This window comes from Cololabis saira, chromosome 24 (assembly GCF_033807715.1).
Source record: "Cololabis saira isolate AMF1-May2022 chromosome 24, fColSai1.1, whole genome shotgun sequence".
NCBI classification, from domain to species: domain Eukaryota; kingdom Metazoa; phylum Chordata; class Actinopteri; order Beloniformes; family Belonidae; genus Cololabis; species Cololabis saira.
Window position 1 is genome coordinate 2,782,457 of NC_084610.1, and position 27,569 is coordinate 2,810,025.

General features: G+C 42.7%; 2 protein-coding genes across 2 annotated transcripts in view; both read right to left on the reverse strand.

The window, feature by feature from the left end:
* Nucleotides 1-27,569, reverse strand: part of LOC133425044 (NACHT, LRR and PYD domains-containing protein 12-like) — a 210,295-nt gene that overhangs the window by 136,628 nt on the left and 46,098 nt on the right. The window lies entirely within an intron of this gene.
* LOC133425437 (uncharacterized) lies at nucleotides 500-26,875 on the reverse strand. Its single transcript, XM_061716291.1, has 14 exons — nucleotides 26,863-26,875; nucleotides 26,617-26,742; nucleotides 26,429-26,517; nucleotides 21,610-21,671; nucleotides 16,190-16,254; nucleotides 13,682-13,834; nucleotides 10,213-10,338; nucleotides 9,962-10,122; nucleotides 8,543-8,630; nucleotides 7,949-7,993; nucleotides 7,739-7,831; nucleotides 6,164-6,223; nucleotides 1,360-1,422; nucleotides 500-1,055 (listed from the first exon to the last, which is right to left on the reverse strand). Exons 1-14 carry the CDS (start codon nucleotides 26,873-26,875, stop codon nucleotides 1,042-1,044), a joined length of 1,158 nt encoding a protein of 385 aa, XP_061572275.1. The 3' UTR covers nucleotides 500-1,041.

The window sequence follows — 27,569 nt, forward strand, 5'->3', positions numbered from 1 at the left end:
CAGGGTTTTAATGGGGGTAAAAACGTCCTGAAACCAGAGTGGAAGCTCTGAAAATGTGTCCACAAGTTGATCTTGACAGGACTCAAACAGGCTGATGGTTCACAGGAAGGTGAAGCCAGCTTTTAATTTCAATTAGCAGGAATGTTTTTGATTTTGCTTAAGTTTTTATCTCAACATTGTTTGTACACACATTTGACACCAAACTGCAGTTTTTATTTACAGACTAAAAAAAGGTGACAAGTATCCCATATATGTTACCCTCCATTTTCCCCTTTCAGACACCATTAAAGTGCATTATCCAACTCCAATAACATTGCGATATCTCTGCTTTATATCCCAGTGAGGTGGATTAGTGAGCTGATGTCTTGCTCTCTCTTGGCGTACAGGTGGATAGCTGCTCTCTGTGATGATCTGACTTATGGCCTTATAGCCTGTGTGTGTGTATTCCCCTTTTCTCAACCCTAAGTTTCCTATCAAGTTACTTTCTAATAAATACCACTTTTAAAAATCCCACAAAGGTGCAGGAGAACAGCTCTCTTTTGAACCACATCTCTGCAGCTGGATTTGGAGATGCAGCCAGTCAGCTGACCTCCCTCCCTCCTCTTTTGACGTTGGTTATGCAGCTTTGTGCCCCAAACTTCAGAGGTAAAGTAAGAGCACTGAAGTCAGACAGGCATGAAAGGAGTAGCTGAGTAATAACACGTTTGAAAAGTTTACAATACAAAATTCTCAAATCTTGACTGAACACCAAATGTAACATCTCCACAATAAATAGAAGAGCCATGAAATCAAACAGCTGTTAAGCAGCAGGAACACTGAGTAAAGTTGACACTGCAGATAAAACCCTTCATAACTTGAGATAAAGTATTCAGACATACAGTACAGTTACAGATCTTTACTTTTCTTCAAGCTGCCGTTTCTGTTCAACAGCTGTTGCAACATCTTCTTGAACCAGGTCAGCTCTCAGCAGTGAAGTCCTGAAGATGATGAGGTTCAGCAGGTGGAGGTTTATCCTCTGGTCCTCAGCAGCTGCTTCTCCTTCTAGTAATCTGATTCTGAAGGAAAACAAATTATGAGAAAAACGTCTCAGTTTCAACATGTGATATGTTGTTTATGTTCTACTGGGAATAAAATCCTGGTTGATGAGATTTGCAAATCATTACATTTTGTTTTATTAAATTTCACACGACATTCCAACTTTTTTGTAATTTGAGTTGTATTTGCTAAAGATGTTTAAACAAAAGAATAGGCATTTTTGTCTCACTTTGTCATAATTTGGGGTCTAAATACCAAAGTCAGCCTGTGGCAAATGTGGTGCTGAGATTTGATGTCCTGTTGGACGAGAAAACATTTACTCACCAGATCCACTGTTGTCGTCACCATTGCCAGTGTTCATCAGTTCCTGTCTAACTGTTGGTTCGTCTGTCAAAGATTCAACAACAAAATGTTACACTGGGACATTCCTGGTTTTCCAGTTTGACCATTTCTACCATCAATATTATTACAGTTATCTGCCTCATTTCCCCCATTGCTCTCTGCTGCTGTCTTGTAAACACATTCTATTGCACCCTTATATTTTTTATCTTCCTTTATTCCACTGATATTTTATTTATTTTATAATGCATCGTTAGAATGGTACAACACCTACAATCTTGTTGTAGATAGTTAACCGTGTAATGACAACAAAGGCAGTTTGTCTCTACATCTGCTGTTTTATTCTTCCCTCATTTGTGACCTCAAGACAATTAAACTCCTCCTCTGAGGTAGCAGCTCCTCCTTCCCCTGGGGAGAACCAGGCTCTGAAGAAGTGGAGGTTTTCATCCTCATACAAGACTTACTCCTGCTCAATATCCTCTCATCCTCCCTTCAGTCATCACTTTCTTAACTTTATTCTTCACTTCTGCTCTAGTTTCATTGTTGTTGATGTGACAGTTTTTTAAAGACATTCACAGTTTTTTAAAGAAATTAACAGGTGACAAGTCCCAATTTACTATTTTTCTGACTGCAGGCACAGGAGACCAAGCAAACTATATGGCAACTATGTGGCGCTAAGCTTGTACAGTGCGAGTACTTAGATGGCGAGCAATCGTTGTAGATACGGGGAGCAAGTCGATCTTTTAAAAAAAAAAAAAAGCTTTGGATCTTGTGAAAAAAGCATTAAAAAATAAATTAATACAAATCACATAATGGGTGCCCCTCCTTGAACCGCCACCTTACTGTGGTGGAGGGGTTTGTGTTGCCTGAATGATCCTAAGCGCAATGTTGTTGGGGGCATTACGCCCCTGGTAGGGTCTGCCATGGCAAACAGGTCCTGGGTGACGGGTCAGACTAAGAGCGGTTCACAAAGCTTATCATGAGGAGGAAGAGAACAAGGACCGCTACGTCGCCCGGATCGGCGTCACCGGGGCCCCGCCCTGGAGCCAGGCCTGGGGTTGGGGCTCGTAGGCGAGCGCCTGGTGGCCGGGTCTTTGCCCATGGGACCCGGCCGGGCTCAGCCCGAAACGGCGACGTGGGCCCGCCTTCCTGTAGGCCCACCACCCGCAGGAAGGTCCATGAAAGGCCGGTGCAATGTGGGCTGGGTAGCAGTCGTGGCGGGGCCTCGACGACCCAAACCCTGGACCAAAACTCTCGCAGTGGGGACATGGAATGTCACCTCGCTGGGGGGGAAGGAGCCGGAGCTTGTGCGTGAGGTTGAGAGATGCCGGCTAGAGATAGTCGGGCTCACCTCCACACATAGCTTGGGCTCTGGAACCCAGCTCCTTGAAAGGGGCTGGACCCTCCACTACTCTGGAGTTGCCCGGGGTGAGAGGCGGCGAGCTGGTGTGGGCTTGGTTATAGCCCCCCAGCTCAGCCGCCATGTGTTGGAGTTCACCCCGGTGAAAGAGAGGGTCGCTTCCCTGCGCCTTCGGGTCGGGAAAAGGTCTCTCACTGTTATTTGTGCCTACGGGCCGAACAGCAGTGCGGAGTACCCGGCCTTCTTGGAGTCCCTGGGAGGAGTACTGGATAGTGCTCCAACTTGGGACTCCATTGTTCTACTGGGGGACTTCAACGCTCACGTGGGCAATGACAGTGATACCTGGAGAGGCGTGATTGGGAGGAACGGCCTCCCCGATCTGAACCCGAGCAGTGTTTTGTTGTTGGACTTCTGTGCTAGTCACGGTTTGCCCATAATGAACACCATGTTCAAGCATAAGGGTGTCCATCAGTGCACGTGGCACCAGGACACCCTAGGCCGGATGTCAATGACCGCCTTTGTTGTCGTTTCATCTGACCTTCGGCCGCATGTCTTGGACACTCGGGTGAAGAGAGGGGCTGAGCTGTCAACTGATCACCACCTGGTGGTGAGTTGGATGCGCTGGCGGAGGAGGAGGCTGGACAGACCGGGCAGACCCAAACGGATTGTGAGGGTCTGTTGGGAACGTCTGGCTGAGCCCTCTGTCAGGGACATCTTCAACTCTCACCTCCGAGAGAACTTCTCTCAGATCCCGGGGGAGGCGGAGGACATCGAGTCCGAGTGGACCATGTTCTCTGCCTCCATTGTCAACGCGGCGGCTCAGAGTTGTGGACGCAAGGTCTCCGGTGCCTGTCGTGATGGCAATCCTAGAACCCGGTGGTGGACACCGGAAGTAAAGGATGCCGTCAGACTGAAGAAGGAGTCCTACCGGGCTATGTTGGCCTGTGGGACTCCTGACGCAGTAGATAGGTACCGCCAGGCTACACTTCTCAGCCTCCCCGGGAAAGTCTACGCCAGGGTACTGGAGAGGAGAATACGGCCGATAGTTGAACCTCGGATTCAGGAGGAACAATGCGGTTTTCGTCCCGGTCGCGGAACACTGGACCAGCTCTACACCCTCCGCAGGGTGCTCGAGGGTTGATGGGAATTTGCCCAACGAGTCTACATTTGTTTTGTGGATCTGCAGAAGGCATTTGACCGTGTCCCTCGTGCCATTCTGTGGGGGATCAGTGAGTATGGAGGCCGGGGCCCTCTATTAAGGGCTGTCCTGTCTCTGTATGATCGGAGCAGGAGTCTGGTTCTCATTGCCGGCAGTAAGTCAGACCGGTGCATGTTGGACTCCGGCAGGGCTGTCTTTGTCACCGGTCCTGTTCATAATTTTTATGGACAGGATTTCTAGGCGCAGCCAGGGGCCGGAGGGCATCCGGTTTGGGAACCACAGGATTTCGTTTCTGCTTTTTGCAGATGAAGTTGTCCTGTTGGCTTCATCGGACCGGGACCTTCAGCATGTGCTGGGGCGGTTTGAGGCCGAGTGCAACGCGGCAGGGATGAGAATCAGCACCTCCAAGACCAAGGCCATGGTTCTCCACCGGGAAAGGGTGGCGTGCTTTCTCCGGGTGGGTGGAGAAGTCCTGCCTCAGGTGGAGGAGTTCAAGTATCTCGGGGTCTTGTTCACGAGTAAGGGAACGATGGAGCGTGAAATTGACAGACGGATCGGTGCAGCGTCCGCAGTTATGCGGTCGATGTACCGGACCGTCGTGGTGAAGGAGGAGCTGAGTCGAAAGGCGAAGCTCTCGATTTACCGGTCAATCTACGCACCTACCCTCACCTATGGTCATGAACTTTGGATAGTGACCGAAAGGACGAGATCGCGGATACAAGCGGCCGAGATGAGTTTCCTCCGCAGGGTGGCTGGACGCTCCCTTAGAGATGAGTTTCCTCCACAGGGTGGCTGGACGCTCCCTTAGAGATAGGGTGAGGACTTCGGTCACCCGGGAGGAGCTCGGAGTCGAGCCGCTGCTCCTTCACATTGAGAGGAGTCAGCTGAGGTGGCTTGGGCATCTGTACCAGATCCTCCTGGACGCCTCCCTAGGGAGGTGTTCCAGGCATGTCCCTCCTCCCTAGGGAGGTGTTCCAGGCATGTCCCTCCTCCCTAGGGAGGTGTTCCAGGCATGTCCCTCCTCCCTAGGGAGGTGTTCCAGGCATGTCCCTCCTCCATAGGGAGGTGTTCCAGGCATGTCCCTCCTCCATAGGGAGGTGTTCCAGGCACTGGAGAGACTATGTCTCTCGGTTGGCCTGGGAACGCCTCGGACTCCCCCCGGAAGAGCTGGAGGAAGAGATGGAGGAAGAGCTGGAGGAAGTGTCTGGGGTGAAGGAAGTCTGGGCATCTCTGTTGAGACTGCTGCGCCCGCGACCCGGGAACGGATATGCGGTGGACGATGGATGGATGGATGGACATAATGGGTGATAAATAATCTCACATATGAGCAGACATCGCCCAACTCTGTTAATTCAATTAAAATTCAAAAATACTTTATAAATCCCGAAAGGAAATTAATTAATGATGGTCAATCCTTAATTAACCCTTCCAGTCATGGATCTGATCATCGACTTCATTGAATTCAACAGCTACTGTTGATACGACACATTTATGTCAAGCATTTAAAGAACCGTCATGAGAGGCTTGAATCAGCTTCTAAAATGTGGACTCATTGGGGCTATAAATGTTATAAATGACCACATTACATTAGTTCAATATCAATGTTGCTGACAAAAGAAAGAAAGAAAGAAAGAAAGAAAGTCTGGCCAAGCATGTAGACTGTGAATGCTGAAATGAGAAGTGATGAAACTTGAAAACAAACAAGATAAACCCAGCAGAGACGGTCCGTATTGAACCAGAGAGGTGAACTCAGAAACCGTGGAGAAAACAGGGACGAGTCTCCAGCTACGCTGGATCTACGGTTGTGTGTCAGTACAAACAATGGCATTGCTAGGGTCTTTTTGGGCTCCAAGCAATAAATTCCTGGGGCCCCCACCCATGCACAGGAAAAACATTTTTGCACACATAAATGTACAATTTTTGGGACATTTGAGATGAATACTGAAAAATAATTTTTGGAATAGATTAGTGGTTCTGAAAGTGAGGTCCTGGGACCAATAGAAGTTCACGAAAGCCCGGGCCTATCAATAATCGTTGTTGTAAACAATCTGACACGATATAGATAAAAAAGATATATAAAATATAAAAGTTTACTACAAAAGTGAGGGGATATTATTAATCTTCTATTAATCTTCCTCCAGGAATCTTTAAGGGCAGGCATATGACCATGAATGTTCACAGCATTTTTTACTACTAATACTTCATGCTACTGTCATGAGGAATATTTAGAGGGCATGACATTATCAATTAAAGTGGAATACTCAACTTACAGTTTTCATCATCAGTGTTAAGCTGCATATAATCCATCCCTGAATTTACTGGGTTTGATCCTGAGGAGAGATAAGAGAGAAACATATTGAGTTAGTCAAAAATTATTTCACATTTTAATTCAACATGTGTAAAATTTAAATGTTCTCTTTTGAGGGCACATATCATATGTTTTGCCCAATTCAAATTTCCCCCTCTGGATACAATGACGTTTATCATCAATTCATCATTATGTATAGCTTTTCATAAAAGGTGTAATTTATCATTATTATTGTTGTTATATCCAGCAAACTTGAGTGCCATGAAAGGCGCCTAACAAATGAAATGTATTATAATAATAATAATTATTATTATTATGGCTTAATTGTTAGCATATCTAGCTGTATTAGCCCCTGTGGAGTCCGTGGCAACACAGTCAGTGGGTTAAAATCCTTCCTTCCTTCCTTCCTTCCTTCCTTCCTTCCTTCCTTCCTTCCTTCCTTCCTTCCTTCCTTCCTTCCTTCCTTCCTTCCTTCCTTCCTTCCTTCCTTCCTTCCTTCCTTCCTTCCTTCCTTCCTTCCTTCCTTCCTTCCTTCCTTCCTTCCTTCCTTCCTTCCTTCCTTCCTTCCTTCCTTCCTTCCTTCCTTCCTTCCTTCCTTCCTTCCTTCCTTCCTTCCTTCCTTCCTTCCTTCCTTCCTTCCTTCCTTCCTTCCTTCCTTCCTTCCTTCCTTCCTTCCTTCCTTCCTTCCTTCCTTCCTTCCTTCCTTCCTTCCTTCCTTCCTTCCTTCCTTCCTCCCTCCCTCCCTCAGTGGGGTAACTCCTCTTCACGTCTCTGTATTAAACGTGGTGGAACTTGACTGACATACGAGCCTCAGCAAACTCAGCTGTTTTTGTTTTGTTTTTTGTTTTTAAGTTTCACGACTTTGCAGGTAGATGCAGGTAGATGCAGGTAGATGCAGCAGGGGCCCCACAAGGGGTGTTGTGACTACGGTGTAATTTCATTGCAAGATAAAAATGACCATATTGTTGTCGTGGAGTACGTTTTACTAGTCCTTGATGCCCCCTAGAGGCCGGGGCTCCAAGCAACTGTCTGGCTTGCCTGTCCACAAACCCACCCCTGAGTATAGAAGCATGAATCACTTCATAGGTGAGAAATAAAACTGAAATAACCTCATATATATGCACAAATGATCTAATAGTTGATTTATGATTTATTTACAGGTGGTGTCATCATAAGCAGGTATCATCCCTGACCCATTTCAGCTCTTTTAAATCTGCTTTGTTTTATTCAAACATTTAACCTGTTGAATGTTGTTACTTTATTCAAATGTATTTATATATCAAATGAAAGTAGAAGAATATTTACCCTCTTGTTTGTTAAACCCATTATTTTAAGATCCAAGGTTCCTCATGAGGAAATAAAATGATCTAATGTATTTAGTTGTGGTGGTTTAAACCTCATCTCTCTCTGCTATCTTCATCTTCAGTTTAACATATATATTTATAAAATATATATATATAAACATGTATGTGTTCATAATGATGACAGACTGAAGCATATTTCATTTTATAAATGTGAAGTTTTTGTGAGAACTTACTTCTTTTCAGACACCACAGGAGAACCAGGACCGCGATAATCAGGAAAGCCACAATGACTCCCAGTATAACACGGATCCAATCAACTCCATCTCCTACAAAAAAATTACATTTAAATTTGATTTCAGTGTATTTCAATGTTTAATCACATCTAGACTCCTCTGAGAGAATTGATGACGTGAACAAATAAACACTGATGTGTAAAAACTTACTACAATCGTTGCAGTGTGAGGAAACAGTGGGTTTGGGGACTGGAGCTGAAAGGAAGACAACACATGAGAATTTACTTCTTTTCAGAAACCACAGGATAATCAGGATAATCAGGATAATCAGGATAATTAGGAAAGGCACAACGACTCCCACTATAACAGGGGTTGAATCAACTCCATCTCTTGATTTCAGTGTATTTCAATGTGTAACAGCCATTTGTGTTGCTTGGTAAAATGTGTTTATCTGGTGTTTTTGGTCAGCCTTCCGTCCACTAGGGGGAGTAGTGATATAATCAATTAGGTCTATTTAATCAAGGTGCAATCACACACAGGTGGCTGTGTGGAGGCAAACGTTTTTTGATCGTGCGTGCGTGTTGAAGAAGTGAATATAGAAATACCAGGCAGATATTTATGTTTGTTTTTTGTGGTTTACAAGTGACAAAGTGGCTATACCTGCATGAACACTGTCAGTAATAAAAATACATTGGGAAAATTGTAAAAAGCTTGCACGCGTCATAAATTAACTCTAATCACAGCCAGGTAGTGGCCTTTTTGATAGGCAAATGAACAAATAAACACTGATGTGTGAAAACTCACTACTGATTAGAGGGTTGGGCAGGATTTCACTCTGCTTAAAGCCGACAGGGTTTTCCAACACACAGGGGATGAAACTTTCCTGGTTCTCCTATAAAATATAAGAAACACCTTTTAACTCATAATCCAAACATACATTTCATTTTAACTATCAGACTTGTGCAACTGAATCAAACACAGAAACCTTCAAATGTGAAGTTACAGAGAGAAAAACATGTATTGTTGCTGACTAGATCCCCGAGCAGGTGGAGCTACCAGCAGGACCCCCGGGGAGCAGCGGAGGTTCACATTTCAGAGGCTTCAGTAACATCATGTGATGTAACGTTAGTCAGCATCACAGTTTAAAACATTAAACTAAAACAGCTCTGTTCTGCTGACTTTAGGATTCATTTCTGTTGGGTGGAGTCAGTTCCTGCACCCCAGATACTGGACTCAAACACCACTAATTACAAAACCAGAGAGTGACGTCACAAAGTATTCTGAGTTTCCATCAGCTGCTGTTGGAATATTTGGATAAAGACAGTTTACACAGGGATGCAGTAGATGATTATCTATCAATGTTTTGTTCATCAATGACCCTTTTCACCAGTACTCGAGTTGTAAAAAAGAATCAGGGGGGATGGTGGATTTTATCATATGGGGACAGATAATTTGTGCTGATTACAAATAATATAATATATTACAAATAATAGCAGTGACCAAAACACCTGCAGAAATACTGCAGGAATGACATAGCAGCAGTTAAATGCAGCCTTCTGTAAGCTTTAAATATCCACTGGGCTTACATCAAATACATCAAAACACAACAATAAAAAACACTTTTCTGAACTTATCAATATGACTCTGTCCTTCACAGGATAAGTAAAATGGATCACTGCAAAAACTCAAAATCTTAACAAGAATATTTGTCTTATTTCTAGTTAAAATGTCTCATTTTAGTAAAAAAATCTCATTACACTTAAAACAAGACTCATCACTGGAAAAAACTACAATTTTCACCTGTTTCAAGTAGATTTTCACTTGAAATAAGTAGAAAAATCTGCCAGTGGAACAAGATTTTATTGCTTGTAATAAGAAGATAAATCTTGTCCCACTGGCAGATTTTCTTACTTATTTCAAGTGAAAATTTACTTGAAACAGGTGAAAATTGTAAAATAAGTTATTTTTCTGGTGTTATTTTTCTGGTGATGACTCTAAATGTTGAAATAGCAGTAAAACCACATTCATTGATGAAATGACATAAGGGATGGAAAGGAGGGATGGCAGTTTTACAGGGGGGATGATTTGGACCGTTTTTATTTCAGGGGGGGATGATTTGGACCGTTTTTATTTCAGGGGGGGATGCCATCCCCCCTCATCCCCCCCTCATCCCCCCTCAACTCCATTACTGCTTTTCACCCACAAACATCATTCTGACTGTACCTGTGTTATTTTTAACGTGTCTCCAGGACGATACTTGTAACTGATTATCCAGAAAGGCCTGACTGGTCCATGGTCATCAATGATGTTGCCTTCACAGGTCAGAATACAGTGGGACTTTTCATCGTAGCAGTTTGAGGAAACAGTGGGTTTGTGGACTGGAACTGACAGGAAGACAACACATTAAAATGTTGTTGAAATCAGATGAAAAGCAAACAAAAACAGCAAACTAGAGTCAGAATTCCTCCACTTACGGAGAACCTTGATTTCAATGGGGTTTTGATCTTCGTAGTTGACCTGTGACGTGTAGCGGCCGCTTTGATCATGAGTTACGTTGGAGATCGTCAGACATCCAGTTGTTGTATTTAAGGAGCAGTGGTCTAAAAAATATGACAGAGGCCTCATCAAAGTGTTTTAGTGTCATTTGTTTTCATTAAACTGGTTTTTAAGATATGAAAGTTACTTTAAGTTGACACACAGTAAAGTGGGATAGAAAGTATCAAGTGGACTGAGATCATGTAGCCACAAAAAGATCTTGTTTATGCTGAGACGTGCAGGTCCTTGAATGACCACTAGGGGCTGCCTCCAAAAGAGAGTTGATCTGCACTGATCTCAGGTTTAAATGTCAAACTAAATGTGCATGACACTGCACCGACAAAAACAGCAGGGAACTAGAAGTTGCGTTTATTACTTTGTAAGTGTAAGCATCACAGGGTCTCACACCTGTCCCATTTGGAGCAGTTGTTCCGAAACAGGGAGCGTTTCCCCCTAAAGATCGATTCGTTTGGTATATGTGAACACAGCAATCGTGATCGGATGCAGGACAAAACAAGCGAGCCGAGATCTCCTAGGAGAGGTGGTCTCGGCTCGCTTCCATTCCACACCTGGAGTGGTTCGTTTGCAGTGAGAACATAATCCACACAGCAACCTACACAACTCCATTCATTGTGTATGTGCTACCGCGGCGCAAGGAGAAGAGTCGGTGCAGCCTCCACCCCCTTCTGTCCTATTGGACGTGTCGAGATGTTGTCACAGCACGGCACGGTGAAATAAAAAAATGTTCAATTCGGGCAGGCAGGGGCAGCGCAACGCCGCGGCAGAGCGGTCCGCTCTTGCGCCGCGTAGCACATAACCAATGGATGGGATCGCCGGCGGCGGTCTGCGCTTTGCGCCCTCTATTGGCGCTTTTCCACTAGTACCTACTCAGCGCGACTCGACTCTCCACGCCCTTGTTTTGCGCTTTTACACTAGGGGTGGAGGCGGGTAGAGGCGTGGCGAGTAGATACTTTGTCTGTACCTACTCTACCGAGGTTCTAAGCGGCTGAGTCGGCCCTGGATCTGACGTCATCACACTACAGGCCACCGATTGGTCGGGGGGCCGTCAGACGTTTGAATCAGCAAGCGGGAATCAGTGAAAGAGCGACTCGCGGCTTCTTCATTTTATCCGACAGGCAATGGCAGTACAAACATCTGTTTCATGATCCAACTCTGAGGTGCAGATGTTCATAAACCTGGTGCTGAGGAGACAATTAAAAAGAGATCTAGACAGAGATAAGGAACGACCAGATCTACCAGGAGCTCTGTCTCTTCATAGCTGCTCACGGCTCCAGCTGACTTTTCAGCAGCGCCGAGACGAACTAACAAAAAAAAACGTCGCCGCTTGAAGTTTCTTTCACTCTCATTTTTGAACTTGATATCGAACACAAGACACAGATCCAGCAGCACATCTATCATCTCCTCCAGGTTCTACATCTTTAGTGTTGTTGTCTTCTTCGTTTAGATACACAATCAAATACGTCACAGCAGCTTCTCTCCAACCTCCTACTTCTCATCTGGGTGTTGAAAACAAACGAGGACAAGGCGAGTGGAGGCGAGACGAGGCGTGGCGAGCCGAGTCGCGCTGAGTAGATACTAGTATAAAAGCACCATATGTGAAAGGGGTTATAACCATTAGACAGGAAGGCGGTGCATGGAGTGCTGCTTGGGTATTGCAAAAAAGTGTATCCCTCAGGTGCTCTTCAGTCGGGGAGATCCATAAAATGTTTTAGACAGAGAACTGAGGCACTCGTGAGGGTAAGATTAATTAAAATGCCTTTATTGGTGCATGACTAATCTATTAAAAGCGTGTCTACGCGTTTCAGCCAAACTGGCCTTCGTCAGGACAGAAGTGAAATGTTTGTCAGACAGCTCAATTCACAGTTAAATAGATAATTGCTGACAGCTGCTCAGTGTGAGCAGGTAGGAGGTCACATGACCTGAACAGCAAGACCTGCCAATGACAAGCAGAGGGTGAGAGACTCTGTACAGAAAGAAAAAAATAAAATCACAGAGTCAATAAATCAGCATTGCACATTTAAACATTACCTAGTCAATTCAACAAATCAAAAATGCATACAATATAAGTATTGAGCTTAACAAGAGACTAAGGAACCGTCATCAGAGTCAATCTTAAAGGACAACAAAACACACCCATAGTCACAGAATACAAAATACACTCACAGAAAAGGAGAAAAGTCAAGTTCTCTATTCAACCCTGGATAATAAGTGGCCTTTAATGTATATATCCAGAATGACTCTCTTTGCAGGAGTCTTTTGAGTCTATCTCCTCCCCTGATAGAGTCTTCAATACGTTCTATGCCTGGTATCTTTAAAGAGATATTTTTCCTACTTGTGAACACAAACGCCACAAACGAAAAGCAAAACAACTGTATCGATTTAGCCCCTGAATCGGAACAAAACAAACGGGCCACAGGTCTGAAAGCACCCTAAGACTTTTAGTTAAGTTTGTTTGATTAAAAAAGACTTTTTCATTATTTGTATGGCATCACCTGTAACGTAGGACTCGTCCAAAAGGCAGAGCTGAACGTCTAATTGCTGCTGACACCAAGCATCCTGTGAAGAACTCATTCTAAATTACCGGTACGTATAATGGTCCAGAGGAGTTTAGTACTTCCTCCTGCTCTGTGTTCATGTCCTAAACCCACCCAGAGACTCTATACAAGGCTAGATTGACTGTTGGATCATATGAAAATGAACTCCAACAGATGGTAGCTTGACCTAGCTCCAGAGTAAATTTATATTTGATAGCGGTACGTCTACATTTCCAGGCTAATTTTGTAGACTTAAAAAAAAAGAAAAGATTTTAGTGGCACCAGTGGCCTTTATTGGGAGAGTTGCAGGCAACGGGTGGGGGGGGACGACATACGCAGCAAAGAATGACGGCCTGGACTCAAACCTGCGCTGCTGCATGAGGCCGTGGCCTCCAAATGTTGCAGCTCAGCCCACTGAGCTAAACCTGAACCTAAACATGTTTGCATGTTTTAGGTTGGACTGGATTCAAAATAGAATAGAATAGAATAGAATAGAATAGAATAGAATAGAATAAGCTTTATTGGCCAAGTATTAACATGCCAGACAGGGAATGTGTCTTCGGTTGTTTGCAAACAACCGAAGACAAACAACATACTTAAACACATACTTAAAATAATAACTTATTCCTATTACATAAAAGAAAAAATCTAATTTGCAAAAATTGGGTTTTCAGATTAATAAAAACATAATTTGTAGATCAATTAATACAGAAATAATGATTAGTGACCGCCTTTACTTAGATGAATACATACATTTAAAATAATTACTTCTTGCACATTTCAATAAAAAGGCACCCAGACTTCCTTTTCTTTGTTATTGAACTTTACTTTCAAGTTAAATGTGTGAATGTACCTTTAGAAATACGATAGAAAGTGACATTGCCTCCAGACCAGTCCACAGCCAGGTCAACTCCATGTTTCCAAGTTATATTGGTGAGTGGAGGAGTCACGGAGTCTGGACAGAGGACAAATGAGGAGCCCAGTTCCCTGTAGGGGTCTGCTTTACCTGTAAAATATAAATAAAATAATAATTTCACTATACACGTCTTTAAATGACAGGAGTATGCAGCTTCTTCTCTGTTATTTTTGAGAGATATAAAGGATAATTGTATCCTGTTGGTTCCTGTTGGTTCTCATTCCTGACGGTCAGAGCAGTCAGTTTCACCTAAAATGTTCTCGTGATTGGACTTTATCAGGAAACCAGCAGGTTATGAGGATCTAATGAAGCAAGGAGTAAATACTGGACTTAATGTGCCAACAATCATGTTACTTTGGCCAGAAGGCGCTGTGGGGTTAATCCAAGATGATCATGTCTACTTGTTCATTGTGGAAGCCTCAAATGTTTGAAGTCTGAGGAAGATTGGGGAACGTATGTGCAAGTAAAAACAACGTTTCCTCTCATGGTAAGTCATTGAACTTTGCCTCCAGTAGAAAGTTACAGTTTTCACCGTCAGTCATCTTCAATGTGGGAACTACTGGTTGACCAGGTTTAAGTTGTATCGGTTGGAGCAGGGATGCAAACTAGAAATAACATTTCTTGTTGCCAGCAGGTGGCGCTACAAGCGTTCCTGGATATTCCACCGTTCAGGCTCAAAATACAATCATACACATGGATTTTAGGCCAGATTGAACAATGTCTGGCTGAAGAACAGCAAATTTCTCTTCAAACTGACACGAATGAAAATATCAGAATAATATAAATATGTATTACTCCACACTGCATTTGCTACATTTTAAATTTAGGTATTTATTCTATTTGTAAGCGTGTTCTGATTTATTTATTTTTTGTTTGTTTTTAACTCATTCAGATATTCAGAGTATTGTAGCACAAATTCAGTATATGTAATCATGTGTGTGTGATATAAATAGAATAAGTTAATGTATGTTGTATCATAAATATGTCTGACATTTATATTAAAACCAAAAGGCTTGAAAATCAGTTGAAAATAAACTTAGTTATGGGGATTTTAATCGTTGATGAGTCTCTGCCTCTCTGTTAACTAATAGTTCCAAAAAGTGATTCCCTGCCAGAATCTGATTTCTCCCCTGAAAATGGGTCTTTTTATCTGCCAAAAATTGATTGAAGGCCAAATACAGTTAATGAAAGGTTGTTTCTACCTAAATATGATTTGATCTCATTCTTGAGCAACACTAGAGCTCACAGGATTGCTTTTAACTCTTTTAAAGGACCATTACAACACAAAATAGGCATTTTCACCTGCCAAAAATTGATAAATACAGTTAATGAAAAGTTGTTTCTGCCTAAATATGACTTGATCTCATTCTTGAGCTTCATAATCTGAAAATCTGACGTTTTAGCACTATCGCTCAATGGGCTGCTGTGCGCGCTCCTGCAACAATCAGCTACAAATCAGATTCTGGCAGTCAATCACTTTTTGGCACGACAATTTGCATTCTGCAGGAATTGGCGAACAGGTAGAACAGGTATATAAGTGTTCCTGGATCATGTAACAATTATGCAGAATATGACATATGTTTAATCTGCCAATCTGTTGTTTCATACAGTTTGTTATTGAACACTTGTGGTGTGAAATAAACAGAATAGTATAAAGTACTTGAAAAATAAGGAAAAGTATAAGTACCATAAATAATATAAATAAAAGTATAAATATAAGTACCATAACAGAAAATGACTTTAGTAAAAGTTAAAGTCACCTAAGAAAGTTACTTGAGTACTTGAGGCAGGAATGTAGCTGGAGTGGATGTAACAGAACCGAAACGAAACGCCGCAAAGACCAGGAAATCCCTCTTTAATAATAGTTTTTTTACTATTATATATCATTATCATCATTTATTCATTAACATTTACACCAAATTAAGGAAAAGTTCAGGCTGTAAACCGATGATCATGATTTTAACCGTATTTGATCCAACATTTGAATGTGTTTAGTACCTCGGCTGGTATATATATATATATATATATATATATATATATATATATATATATATATATATATATATATATACCCACCCTGAATATAGGTTTTCTTTTCGCCTCGATTCTTATTCCTTAAACAACCATGTTATGTTAAAAACATTTTATTCTGTATTGCAGTAAAGTGAGACTCCTTTAACAATAAAAATGAGAGCAGAGACATTTGAGGAGAACGCAGACACGCGGACTCATCCGGACCAATACCAGTTCAATTTTATTTATATCGGGTCCATTACAAGACAAGTTGTCTAGGATCTTTCCAGAGACCAGAACATAAACCCACCAATTATTACATGAACACTGGCAGGTAACAATGGCACCCCATGGGAGAAATAAACTCAGCATAAACTACTGTATACGTCTTTACATTTATCTTGTAACAGTAAATTCTGTAAGCCTACTTACCAGAAAAGATGACTGCTCCATTCAATAGAATAAGAAATAGAACAATCTTGAACTTCATATCGAGGCTGAAAGTTTAACAAAAACAAATCAGTTTAATAGAAGTTACTTTTGTCCAACATGTGAGGATAAATTAAAAGGGTAAATCGTAAAGATTAAGAAAAATATTGTATAGGCTTTTCTTCCGTGTTCAGCTCAGAGTCTGAATAAATGAGCGAACAGGTAGAACAGGTAGTTGTTTTTATAAGTGTTCCTGCATCTCGTAGCACTGCAGAATATGACGTATGTTTAATTAACCAATCTGTTGTTTCGTACAGTCTGTTATTGAACAACGGTGGTGAGAAATAAACAGAAGTGTATCAAGTACTTGAAAAATAAGTTAAAAGTATAAGTACTATAACTGAAAATGACTTTGGTAAAAGTTAAAGTCACCTAAGAAAATTACTCGAGTAGCTTGTATGAAATGTAACCTACTTCAGTATCAAAAGTATCTTGTAAATATCAAAAGTAAAAGTACAAGTATTTTATGTAAAATAAGCCAAATAACAAAATTATTATCTCCTCATTTTTTTTTATTTAACTTTATTCAGTTGAATGAAACGTAATATAGAATACAACTCAAAAAACAATTCCATTGCTTTATTTTCTATTAGACTGTCCTAACTGGCTGCGAGCGACGCAGCACGATGCAGCGCGCCGTTTGGAGCTGGACTTTTGTCGGACGCCCTGTTTCTATTTTCTTCCTGTCGCTCGCGTTGAAAGCCGGTTGAAAGCGCTGTAGGAAACAGTCATTTCAATACAAGAACCTCAATAAAGTAGCAGCTGGCTGGAGGGAGATCGCCAGGGAGCTGGGAGGTTCTGATAAGATAATAAGATATAATAATAAGATAACCAAGGCACCAAAACCACACTCACCAAACAGCCCAGCTTCACACTCACCATCGACAACTCCTCGGTTTCCCCCTCCCCTCAGGTCAAGAGCCTGGGTGTCGTCCTCGACAGTACCCTCTCATTCCACACACAAATCAATAACACCATCCGGTCCGCCTACTTCCACCTCCGCAACATAAACCGCCTCCGCCCCTCACTCACCCCCAACAGCACTGCCATCCTGGTTCACTCTCTGGTCACCTCCCGTCTCGACTATTGCAACTCCCTTCTATTCGGTCTCCCCCACAAACTCCTCCATAAAATCCAGCTGGTCCAGAATGCTTCAGCCAGCATCATCACCAAAACCTCTGCCATCTCCCACATCACCCCCGTTCTTCACCAACTCCACTGGCTTCCCATCAAATACCGCATAGATTACAAAATCCTCATCAACACCTTCAACGCCATCCATAATCTTGCCCCCCCTTACCTGTCAGACCTCATCCATGTCAACACTCCCACCCGGTCACTCAGGTCTGCCTCCTCCACCAACCTCACTGTTCCCCCAGCCCGCCTGTCCACCATGGGGGGTAGAGCTTTCAGCCGCTCTGCCCCTCGCCTCTGGAACAGCCTCCCCCCCGACATCAGGAACATGGACACTCTTCCCACTTTTAAATCTCACCTCAAAACCCATTTATTTAGGCAGGCTTATGATTTATGATTTGGATTAGACTCTGCTGTCGATAATGTGTTACATTTTTTTATACTTGTTTTTACTGTTGTAATTTGTATTTTTATCGTTGTATTCTTGCTCTGTCAGGCGACCTTGAGTATCTTGAAAGGCGCCATACAAATAAAATGTATTATTATTAATATATAATAATAGGATAATATTTCTTTCTGCCACTTTATTGAGGTTTTTGTAGTGAAATGACGAGACGATGAGATAACTTCTCATTTCAACTAACTGGATCAGCCGTTCCTCATCCATTTCCTACAGCGCTTTCAACCGGCTTTCAACGCAAGCGACAGGAAGAAAATAGAAGCACATTTAAATATCACAATATCAAGCTTGTTTTCTGTTTAGAAAGTACAAACGTAGGAAGATTACAAGTACTCACCCATCTTTTACTTGTCTCTTTACTCTTTTAGGAGTTATTTTAGGAGTTTCTTTCAGGAGCGCACGGGCGGGTAGTGCGGTGAATAAAGGCTGATTTATGGTTCCGCGGAAAATCAACGGCGTAGCCTACGGCGTAGGTTACGCGGCGACGCGTCTGCGTTGGTGTAACGCGGAACCATAAATCAGCCTTTTAAAAAGCGAGTTTCAGCTGTCAATCAAAAGAACGTGAGGGCCCATAACGCTTTCAATGTGGACAGAGAGCGTCCGATGCCACGCAGTGCGACGCGATAGTCGGAGGCTCACATGCAGTTAGGACAGGCTGTCATACATCACATACTGATTTTCACAAGTCAAAGGATAGAGTTTAAAATCCTACTGCAGGCCTACAAAGCACTGAATGGTCTTGGACCAAAATACATACTGGATCTGTTAGTTCCTATGAAGCTCCCAGACCCCTGAGGTTCATCTGGATCTGTTATGGTCCTTTTCCACTAGTACCTACTCAGCTCGCTTCTACCCGCCATGCCCCCGTCTTGCGCTTTTCCACTACGGGCTGAGGCTGGTGGAGCCGCAATAGTGGCCAAGCAGATACTTTTTCTGTAACCATTCTGGCGAGGCTCTAACCGGCACTATATCTGACATCATCACCCTCCAAGCCACTGATTGGTCAGGGGGCGGGGCCGTCAGACGTTTGAATCAGGAAGCGGGAGTCAGCGCGAGAACGACTCGCGGCGCGCAGCGATTTTATTATAAAGCGCAAACGTCTGTTTGGTGATCCAATTCTGAGGTGTAGATGTTCATAAACCTGGTGGCTGAGGAGAAAATTAAAAAAGGGATGTAGACGGGCTGTTTTACTCTCAGCCGCTCGCGGCTCCAGCTGATTTCTGATCAGCGTCGACATGAACAAAGGGGTTGCACAATCGAGTACGTCACAGCAGCTTCACCCCAACCTGCCCACTTCTCACCTGGCTGTGGAAAAACAAACGAGGACAAAACGGGTGGAGCCGGGACGAGCCGTGTTGGGCTGAATAGTGGAAAAGCGCCATTAGTTCCTATGAAGCTCCCAGACCCCTGAGGTTCATCTGGATCTGTTAGTTCCTATGAAGCTCCCAGACCCCTGAGGTTCATCTGGATCTGTTAGTTCCTATGAAGCTCCCAGACCCCTGAGCTTCATCTGGATCTGGTTTGTTGTGGTTCCCAAGAACCAGAACCAAGCAAGGTGAGGCAGCGTTCAGTTATTCTGCTCCTCACCGGTGGAACAAACTTCTTGTAGACCTGAGGTCTGCTCCAACTGTCAGCTCCTTTAAAGGTATAGTCTGTAATCGTATTCAAAAACATTTATTGTTATACTGGGTGAAATGGTCCTTCCGACCTGAGAGTAGCCAGTGAATAATGGGTTCAGAAAAAGGAAAGAAAAAAATCCGACCTCTCTGACAGCTTTAATCCTGTAAAAACTCTGACCAATCTGTTTTTTGCGCACCGAGTGGCACGGATTGGTCAGAGGACCAGAGGATTGGCAGGGGGGAAAGAACCAATCAGATGCCTTCATTTTAAGTTCCGCCCACGCCCCCCTCCGTCCCATGCGCGCACTCGTCACGTCGAAAATCTTGCCGGAAAACTTCACACACTCGAGTCACGTTTGCTGAAGAATGGCAGCCAAAAATCCCACCTCCCCAGTATGGGGGTCCGTGGGGATGGAGGCGTCTCCATCCCGGCGAGGGCGGAGAGCGCCGGTGCGGGTGGCGGTGGCTGCGGTGCCGTGCAGGCTCTGTTGCCACGTCTACGCCGTAGGGTACGACATAGCCTACGGCGTAGGGTACACGGCGACGGAACCATAAATCAGCCTTCAGTGTGTCTCTGTCTGCTGATCTGAACTTCTCTGTTTCTCATTTTGCTGGGACGTCGGGTCGCTCCGCCCAGACACAACTTTTGCGGTATGCGCTCATTGTTGTGTCTAAAATGATGTGCAGAGCCCACCCAATCAGAAACGGTACAGATATTCTGTGATATTTTTTTATATTTATAAAAAAATAAAGGATCCCCATAACTTTGATTGGGTGGGCAGGACGCACGTTTGGGTGGACACAGCCCACCCCTGCCCCCCCCTAAAACCGGCCTCGCTTACAGGTGAATGAGACATGGGGTAGTTTTGTTGAAAATGTGCTGTCCAAAATGTCCTGGAAAACTCGACTCGTTTGTGGGGGCGTGGCTTTGGACGGAGAGCTAACGGGAGGGGGAGGAGGGGGTGGGGCTTAGAGGAGGTACCACTTTCAAATCTTGCTAGCTCTCCAACATTACGGACTATACCTTTAAATCAGGACTAAAACATTACTGTTTACTGAAGCATACTCTTAAATTAAATACTTACCTGCTGTACTCTACTGCCCTTACTTTTTTGTGCTTTTTTTTATTTTATCTCTTTTCTTACCATTTTATTTCATTTTATTTATTAATCGTGTCTTGCTGCATTTAATGTTGATGTAAAGCACTTTGAATTACTTTGTGTTGAATTGTGCAATACAAATAAACTTGCTTTGCCTTGTTGCTGTCTCCTTCTTGCATTCCTTTTTGTTCCTTTCTTTGTAATAAAACTCCTGTCTCCCCGATATACGTTTTATTCAGCTATTAAATCATAAGCTGAACATTGTTGCCAGGTGTGACCAGGCCCGGTTCTATGAGGGTGCATAAGCATGCATTGCACCCTCAGTTTATGTTTGCATGCTCAGTTGAAAAGACGGAGAGAAAACTGACAAATGCGCGCGCGTTAAGGCTGATTTATGGTTACGCGTTAAATCGACGGCGTAGACTACGGCGTAGTGTACGCGGCGACGCGCACCGTTTAGTTTGAATTTCTATGTTTTGTTTTCAGGGTAAGAAAACATCTGTTGCTAGATTGTCTGATGGGTGAGGTAGATAATTCTTTGATTATTTTAATTTGTTACAAGGTGGCAAAAGTAACAAAGTAAAAGTATTGTAATAAATCAGCCCTATTAGGGAAGACACAATACCACACAGCGGTTTTAAAAAAACAAAACAAAACAAACTCAAGTCGCCAAAAGTACAAATCTTCAAAAAGAAAATACTAAAGTAGTGTAACGGTCGCATGCACTCCTAACGCGGCCATGGCAGATTGTGAGTATGGACTTGTTCAGGCAGGCATTATTACGGAATAATCCTTCTCATTACACCAGCGGGCGGCGCGCACATTTAAAATACTCGACGAGTCCGGTGCAGCCTTTACGAATGAAGGCTGATTCATGGTTCCGCGTTAAATCAACGCCGTAGCCTACGCCGTAGGATCTGCGTTGTTGTAACGCGGAACCATAAATCAGCCTTGACAGGTGAAGAGAGATGTCAGATGATGATCCGCTTATCATTATCTGCGGGAATTTTACACATCGTCTCCCAAAGAGTCCGACGGTAGAAATCTAACCTTTCTGTGCAAATGATGTCCACCTGCGCTGAGACAACAAGTCTGAACATCTGCCTCGTCAACTTCAAATTTGAAACGTCATGTGGAGTTAAAGCATCCGTCCAGTGGGAGAAAATATCTGCAAGTCCTTGACAATCAAAAAAGTTCCCAGAAAGACCAAGAAGACCCAACAGCCCCAAACGACCCCAGTCCCACTGCTGCTCCTTCAGGGTTGATTTACCTGCAAAAGGTAGAAACACTGATAATGGACGACATTGTTGGAGATTTACAGCCTCTGAGTAAAGTTGAAAAGCCACTAGAACAATACATGATTGTTTACAGCAGGGTCTCGCCCCTGGTCCTCGGGACCCCCGTCCTGCATGTTTCCTTGCATCATCACACCTGGTTCTAATTAATTGTCGTCATCAGCCACAAAGAGGTTAAATAAGCTGCACTGATACAAATGTAAGGGAACAACCGGAATATAGTTTAAAGCTGCATAAACATCACACTGTAAGAAGAGCTGGTTGAAATATCACGTTAACTACTAAAACTAACACAGAGTTATTCAACATTCACATAAACTCAGTATATTCAGGCAGTTTAACCACTCAATGTCTAGGCAAGTTTGAGAACAACAAAATAGCACATATTATACTTACTTTTGCCTTTGCAAACAACAAGTAGGGTGTGTCTGCAGCCTGAAGGACTGAGGCGTCTTGCAGGTCACAGACAGATACACTTGGGGTGTCAGTAGATATGTGCTCAGAAAGGAAGTGATATCGCTAATGTGTGGATTTCAAATTAAAGTAACTAAGAAACATAAGACTTTCTGACACTAACTAAAATAACATTGCGATATCTCTGCTTTATATCCCAGTGAGGTGGATTAGTGAGCTGATGTCTCGTCACTCTTGGCGTACAGGTGGATAGCTGCTCTCTGTGAGGATCTGACTTATGACCTCTGGCAGCTCGTCCAGGTTCTAGTCCTGTGACTAAAACTTCAGAGGTAAAGTAAGAGCACTGAAGTCAGACACACATGAAAGGAGTAGCTGAGTAATAACACGTTTGTAAAGTTTACAATATAAAATTCTAAAATCTTGATTGAACACCAAATGTAACATCTCCACAATAAATAGAACAGCCGTGAAATCAAACAGCTGTTAAGCAGAAGGAACACACATTTCTATTTCATTCATCTAGTTCATTGTGTCCTGATTTTCCGCCACTGAGTGTGTGTCTCCCCCTGGCGGTTGTATTGTGCTGTTTGCATTTTGTGTTTCAATAATAATAATAAAAAAAAAGCAGCAGGAACTCAGCAGCTGCTTCTCCTTCTAGTGATCTGGTTCTGAAGGAAAACAAATTATGAGAAAAACGTCTCAGTTTCAACATCTGATATGTTGTTTATGTTCTACTGGGAATAAAATCCCGGTTGATGAGATTTGCAAATCATTACATTTTGTTTTATTAAATTTTACATAACATTCAAACTTTTCTGTAGTTGGGGTTGTATTTGGTAAAGAGGTTTAAACAAAAGAATATGAACTTTTGTCCCACTTTTTCATAATTTGGGGTCTAAATGTCAAAGTTAGCGTGTAGTAAATGTGGTGCTGAGGTTTGATGTCTTGTTGGATTAGAAAACATTTACTCACCAGATCCACTGTTGTCGTCACCGTCGTTCTAGTCATCGCCAGTGTTCTTCTTGTCTCTTGGATGAGAAAACATTTTACTCACCAAGTCCACTGTCGTCAGCGTTATCCACAGTGACCTTTATCAGCTTCTGATCAACTCTTGGTTTGTCTGTCAAAGATTCAACAACAAAACGTCACACTGGGACATTTCTGGTTTTCCAGTTTGACCATTTTTACCATCAATATTATTACAGTTATCTGCCTCATTTCCCCCATTGCTCTGTGCTGCTGTCCTGTTTAATACATTCTATTGTACCCTTATATTTTTAATCTTCCTTTATTCTAATGGTATTTTATTTCTTTTTAATGCATCTTTATAATGGTACCTAAGAGGTTTGTTGTACAGGATTCTTAATAGGACTAGCTGTTAATATCCCTAAAGTATATCAGCACAATAACTTCTAGCGGACATGTCGGTGGGGTGGAGTTTGGAAAGGATCAGCACCACCAAATCTACACATCATCAGTTGTGTGCCTTGTGCCTCAAAATATAGTTAACTGTGCAATGACAACAAAGCAGTTTGTCTCTACATCTCCTTTTTTATTCTTCCTTCATTTGTGACCTCACGACAATATGCGAAATGGGTATGCGTCATTTTTTGTTTTGGCCTGAAGCTCCACCCTCCACCTATCTCCCAATCACCAAGTCAGTATTGTTTCTGAAGCTCTACCCTCCACCTATCTCCCAATCACCAAGTCAGTATTGTTTCTGAAGCTCCACCCTCCACCTATCTCCCAATCACCAAGTCAGTATTGTTTCTGAAGCTCCACCCTCCACCTATCTCCCAATCACCAAGTCAGTATTGTTTCTGAAGCTCCACCCTCCACCTATCTCCCAATCACCAAGTCAGTATTGTTTCTGAAGCTCCACCCTCCACCTATCTCCCAATCACCAAGTCAGTATTGTTTCTGAAGCTCCACCCTCCACCTATCTCCCAATCACCAAGTCAGTATTGTTTCTGAAGCTCCACCCTCCACCTATCTCCCAATCACCAAGTCAGTATTGTTTCTGAAGCTCCACCCTCCACCTATCTCCCAATCACCAAGTCAGTATTGTTTCTGAAGCTCCACCCTCCACCTATCTCCCAATTACCAAGTCAGTATTGTTTCTGCATCCGGGTTGCCAGCTCGGCTCTAATTACGGCAGCCATGGCAGCCTAAGTTCCTGCTGCATTCTGCAGCCTACCTGGCAACCTCTGGTCGGGGGGACGAGGGGGAGGGTACACGCCGCTCAACAATATTTTGAAAGTAACTGCAGTACCAGTTTTGGACATTTCTTACAGACGGCTCCTTTAAGTATAATATTATTATATAATATTAATATTATAATATATTATATAATGTCATCTTGTTTCGGCCAGAATAAATGGGAAAGAGCGGAGCGCTGCTACCGCTGCTGTGACACGTCACGTGCCGTGTGCGCATCTTAATAGTACATCTGAATTAATGCACACTACTGATATTTACTCAAAAGTGTGCCGAATTTAAGTATACTTTTTAGTATATACTTTTTAGTATACTTTTATGGCATTTCGGACGCACCGTTTGTGTTTCAGTTCTGGTTTGACTTTCCTGTTTCCCATCTCCCCTGATCGTCTGCTCCTGTGTTTCGTTAACTCTTCTGTATATCTGGTCTTGTCTTTCCCTTGTTCCCTGCTGGTCCGTACTGTTTCGTCCCTCGATGTTCCCTGAGGTTTTTAGTTTTTGGGTCGTGTGTTTCTTTTTGTCAACCCTAAGCAGCGCTATTTGATTTAAGTTAATAAATCACCATCCTTGGAACTCCTGCCTCCCGGCTCTCCTGCATTTAGGTCCCATCTACAACTCAACATTCCAAGTTTATCCTTCACCTGGGGAGAACCAGGCTCTGAAGATGTGGAGGTTTTCATCCTCATACAAGACTTACTCCTGCTCAGTCTCCTCTCATCCTCCCTTCACTCATCACTTTCTTAACTTTATTCTTCACTTCTGCCTCTGTGATCTGGTTTCATCGTTGTTCATGTGACATTTTTGTAAAGCCATTAACACCCCTTCCTTGTGAGGAAATAGAATGATCTGATGTATTTAGTTGTGGTGGTTTAAACTTCATCTCTCTCTGGCATACTCATCTTCAGTTTAGTTTATACTCAAGTTTTAAATATATATTTATAAAAAAGGTATATATAAACATGTATGTGTTTATAATGATGACAGACTGAAGCATATTTCATTTTATAAATGTGATGTTTAGTGAAACTTACTACTTTTCAGAAACCATAGGAAACCCAGGATAGTCACGATTCCCACTATAATAGAGGTTGAATCAACTCCACCTGCTGCAAAAAAAAAAAAAACATTTAAATTTGATTACAGTGTATTTCAATGTCTCGACTCCCGAGAGAATTGATGACATGAACAAATAAACACTGATGTGTAAAAACTCACTCCTGATTAGAGGGTTGGACAGAATTTTACTCTGATTAAAGCTGACAGGGTTTTCCAACACACAGCTGAAGAAACGTTCCCGGTTCTCCTATAAAATATAAGAAACAACTTTTAACTCATAATCCAAACATACATTTAATTTTAAAAATATTACAAACAGATTGTGCCAACGAGCAACAACATGATGGACTAAGAGGAACCATCAGACTTGTGAAACTGAATCAAACACAGAAACCTTCAAATGTGAAGTTACAGAGAGAAAAACATGTATTGTTGCTGACTAGATCCCCGACCAGGTGGAACTACCAGCAGGAACCCCGGGGAGCAGCGGAGGTTCACATTTCAGAGGCTTCAGTAACATCATGTGATGTAACGTTAGTCAGCATCACAGTTTAAAACATTACACTAAAACAGCTCTGTTTTGCTGACTTTAGGATTCATTTCTGTTGGTGGAGTCAGTTCCTGCACCCCAGATACTGGACTCAAACACCACTAATTACAAAACCAGAGAGTGACGTCACGGAGGGTTTGTCCTTGCAAAGGACTCAAGTTTCCCTCTAAACTTTATTCACATTGTGACAAAAAGAGACGCAAAGTATTCTGAGTTTCCATCAGCTGCTGTTGGAATATTTGGATAAATAAAAAAAAGAAGTCTGCATATCGATGTAGTACATGATTATTAACATTTTGTTCATCAATGATCCTTTTCACCATCATTCTGACTGTACCTGTGTTATGTTTAACGTGTTTCCAGGACGATACTTGTTACCAAGTTTCCAGCTAGACTCAACTGGTCCATGGTCGTCAGTGATGATGCCTTCACAGGTCAGACAGAAGAGAGCAAATGAAAATGTTGTTGAAATCAGATGAAAAGCAAACAAAAACACCAAACTAGAGTCAGAATTCCTCCACTTACAGATAACCTGGATTTCAGTGGGGTCTTCCAAATCGTAGTTGACCTCTGGTGTGTAGCGGCCGCTGTGTTCATGAGTCACGTTGGAGAGCGTCAGACATCCAGATGTTGTATCCAAGGAACAGAGGCCTGAAAATAGGACAGAGGCCATCATCAAAGTGGCAAATTAATCCACAAGCAGCCTATAAAAAAATCCATAATGAATCAACTGTAGCCTCAAGAATCTGGAGGAAGAAGATGTGGAGTCACCAAGGAGATACATCCTTCTTCTTGAATTGACCATCTAGGACGGGGGGCGTAATCCGGTGTCCTGCATGTCTTACATGTTTCCCTGTTTCATCACATCCTGAGGACGAGGAAGTGCAGAGACGTGCAGTTAGTTGAATAACCACTGGTGCCTGGCTCCAAAAGAGTTGATCTCCATTGACCCCATGTTAAAATGTCAAACTTAAAAACAGTTTTGCTGTTAACTGAACAAACTGCACCAAAAGAGAAAAGGTTCATCAGACAGCAGAGAACTAGAAGTTGTGTGTTTGTATCTTTGTAAGTGAAATCATTTAAGATATTTGGTTCAGTTTGTTCAATAAAAAGATTGTATTCATCATTTGTGTTCCTGATATCTCACCTCATTAAAGAGATGGGTGTGGGGGGTCAGAGGGTCTTTCACCCCAACATGTGAACAGGAAGGGCTTTTGTGCAAACAGAGGCCGAGAGTTTAGGCCTCAGCTGGCGGACGTAAACTTTGACCACCTTCATAACTCATAACGCTCATAACTTGGTTAAATTCTAATCTGTGGAATGACTGGCGCCTTAGTTTGAATGGTAATGGATGAAACATATTTTTATGGTTTGTAGTTTTGTCTGTTTGTTTGCTATGGACCATGTGTGTGTCTGAATAAAAACATTTGATTATAGATTACTTATTGTTTTTACCGCATTTAAAAATGTTATATTGT

Coding starts and splice junctions, on each gene's coding strand:
- LOC133425437 (XM_061716291.1), bottom strand. Junction 26,518..26,616: donor CACTGAAATCCAGGTTATCT/GTAAGTGGAGGA, acceptor TGACCTGTGAAG/GCATCATCACTGACGACCAT. Junction 10,339..13,681: donor TTTCTATCGTATTTCTAAAG/GTACATTCACAC, acceptor CATATTTTTTAG/ACCACTGCTCCTTAAATACA.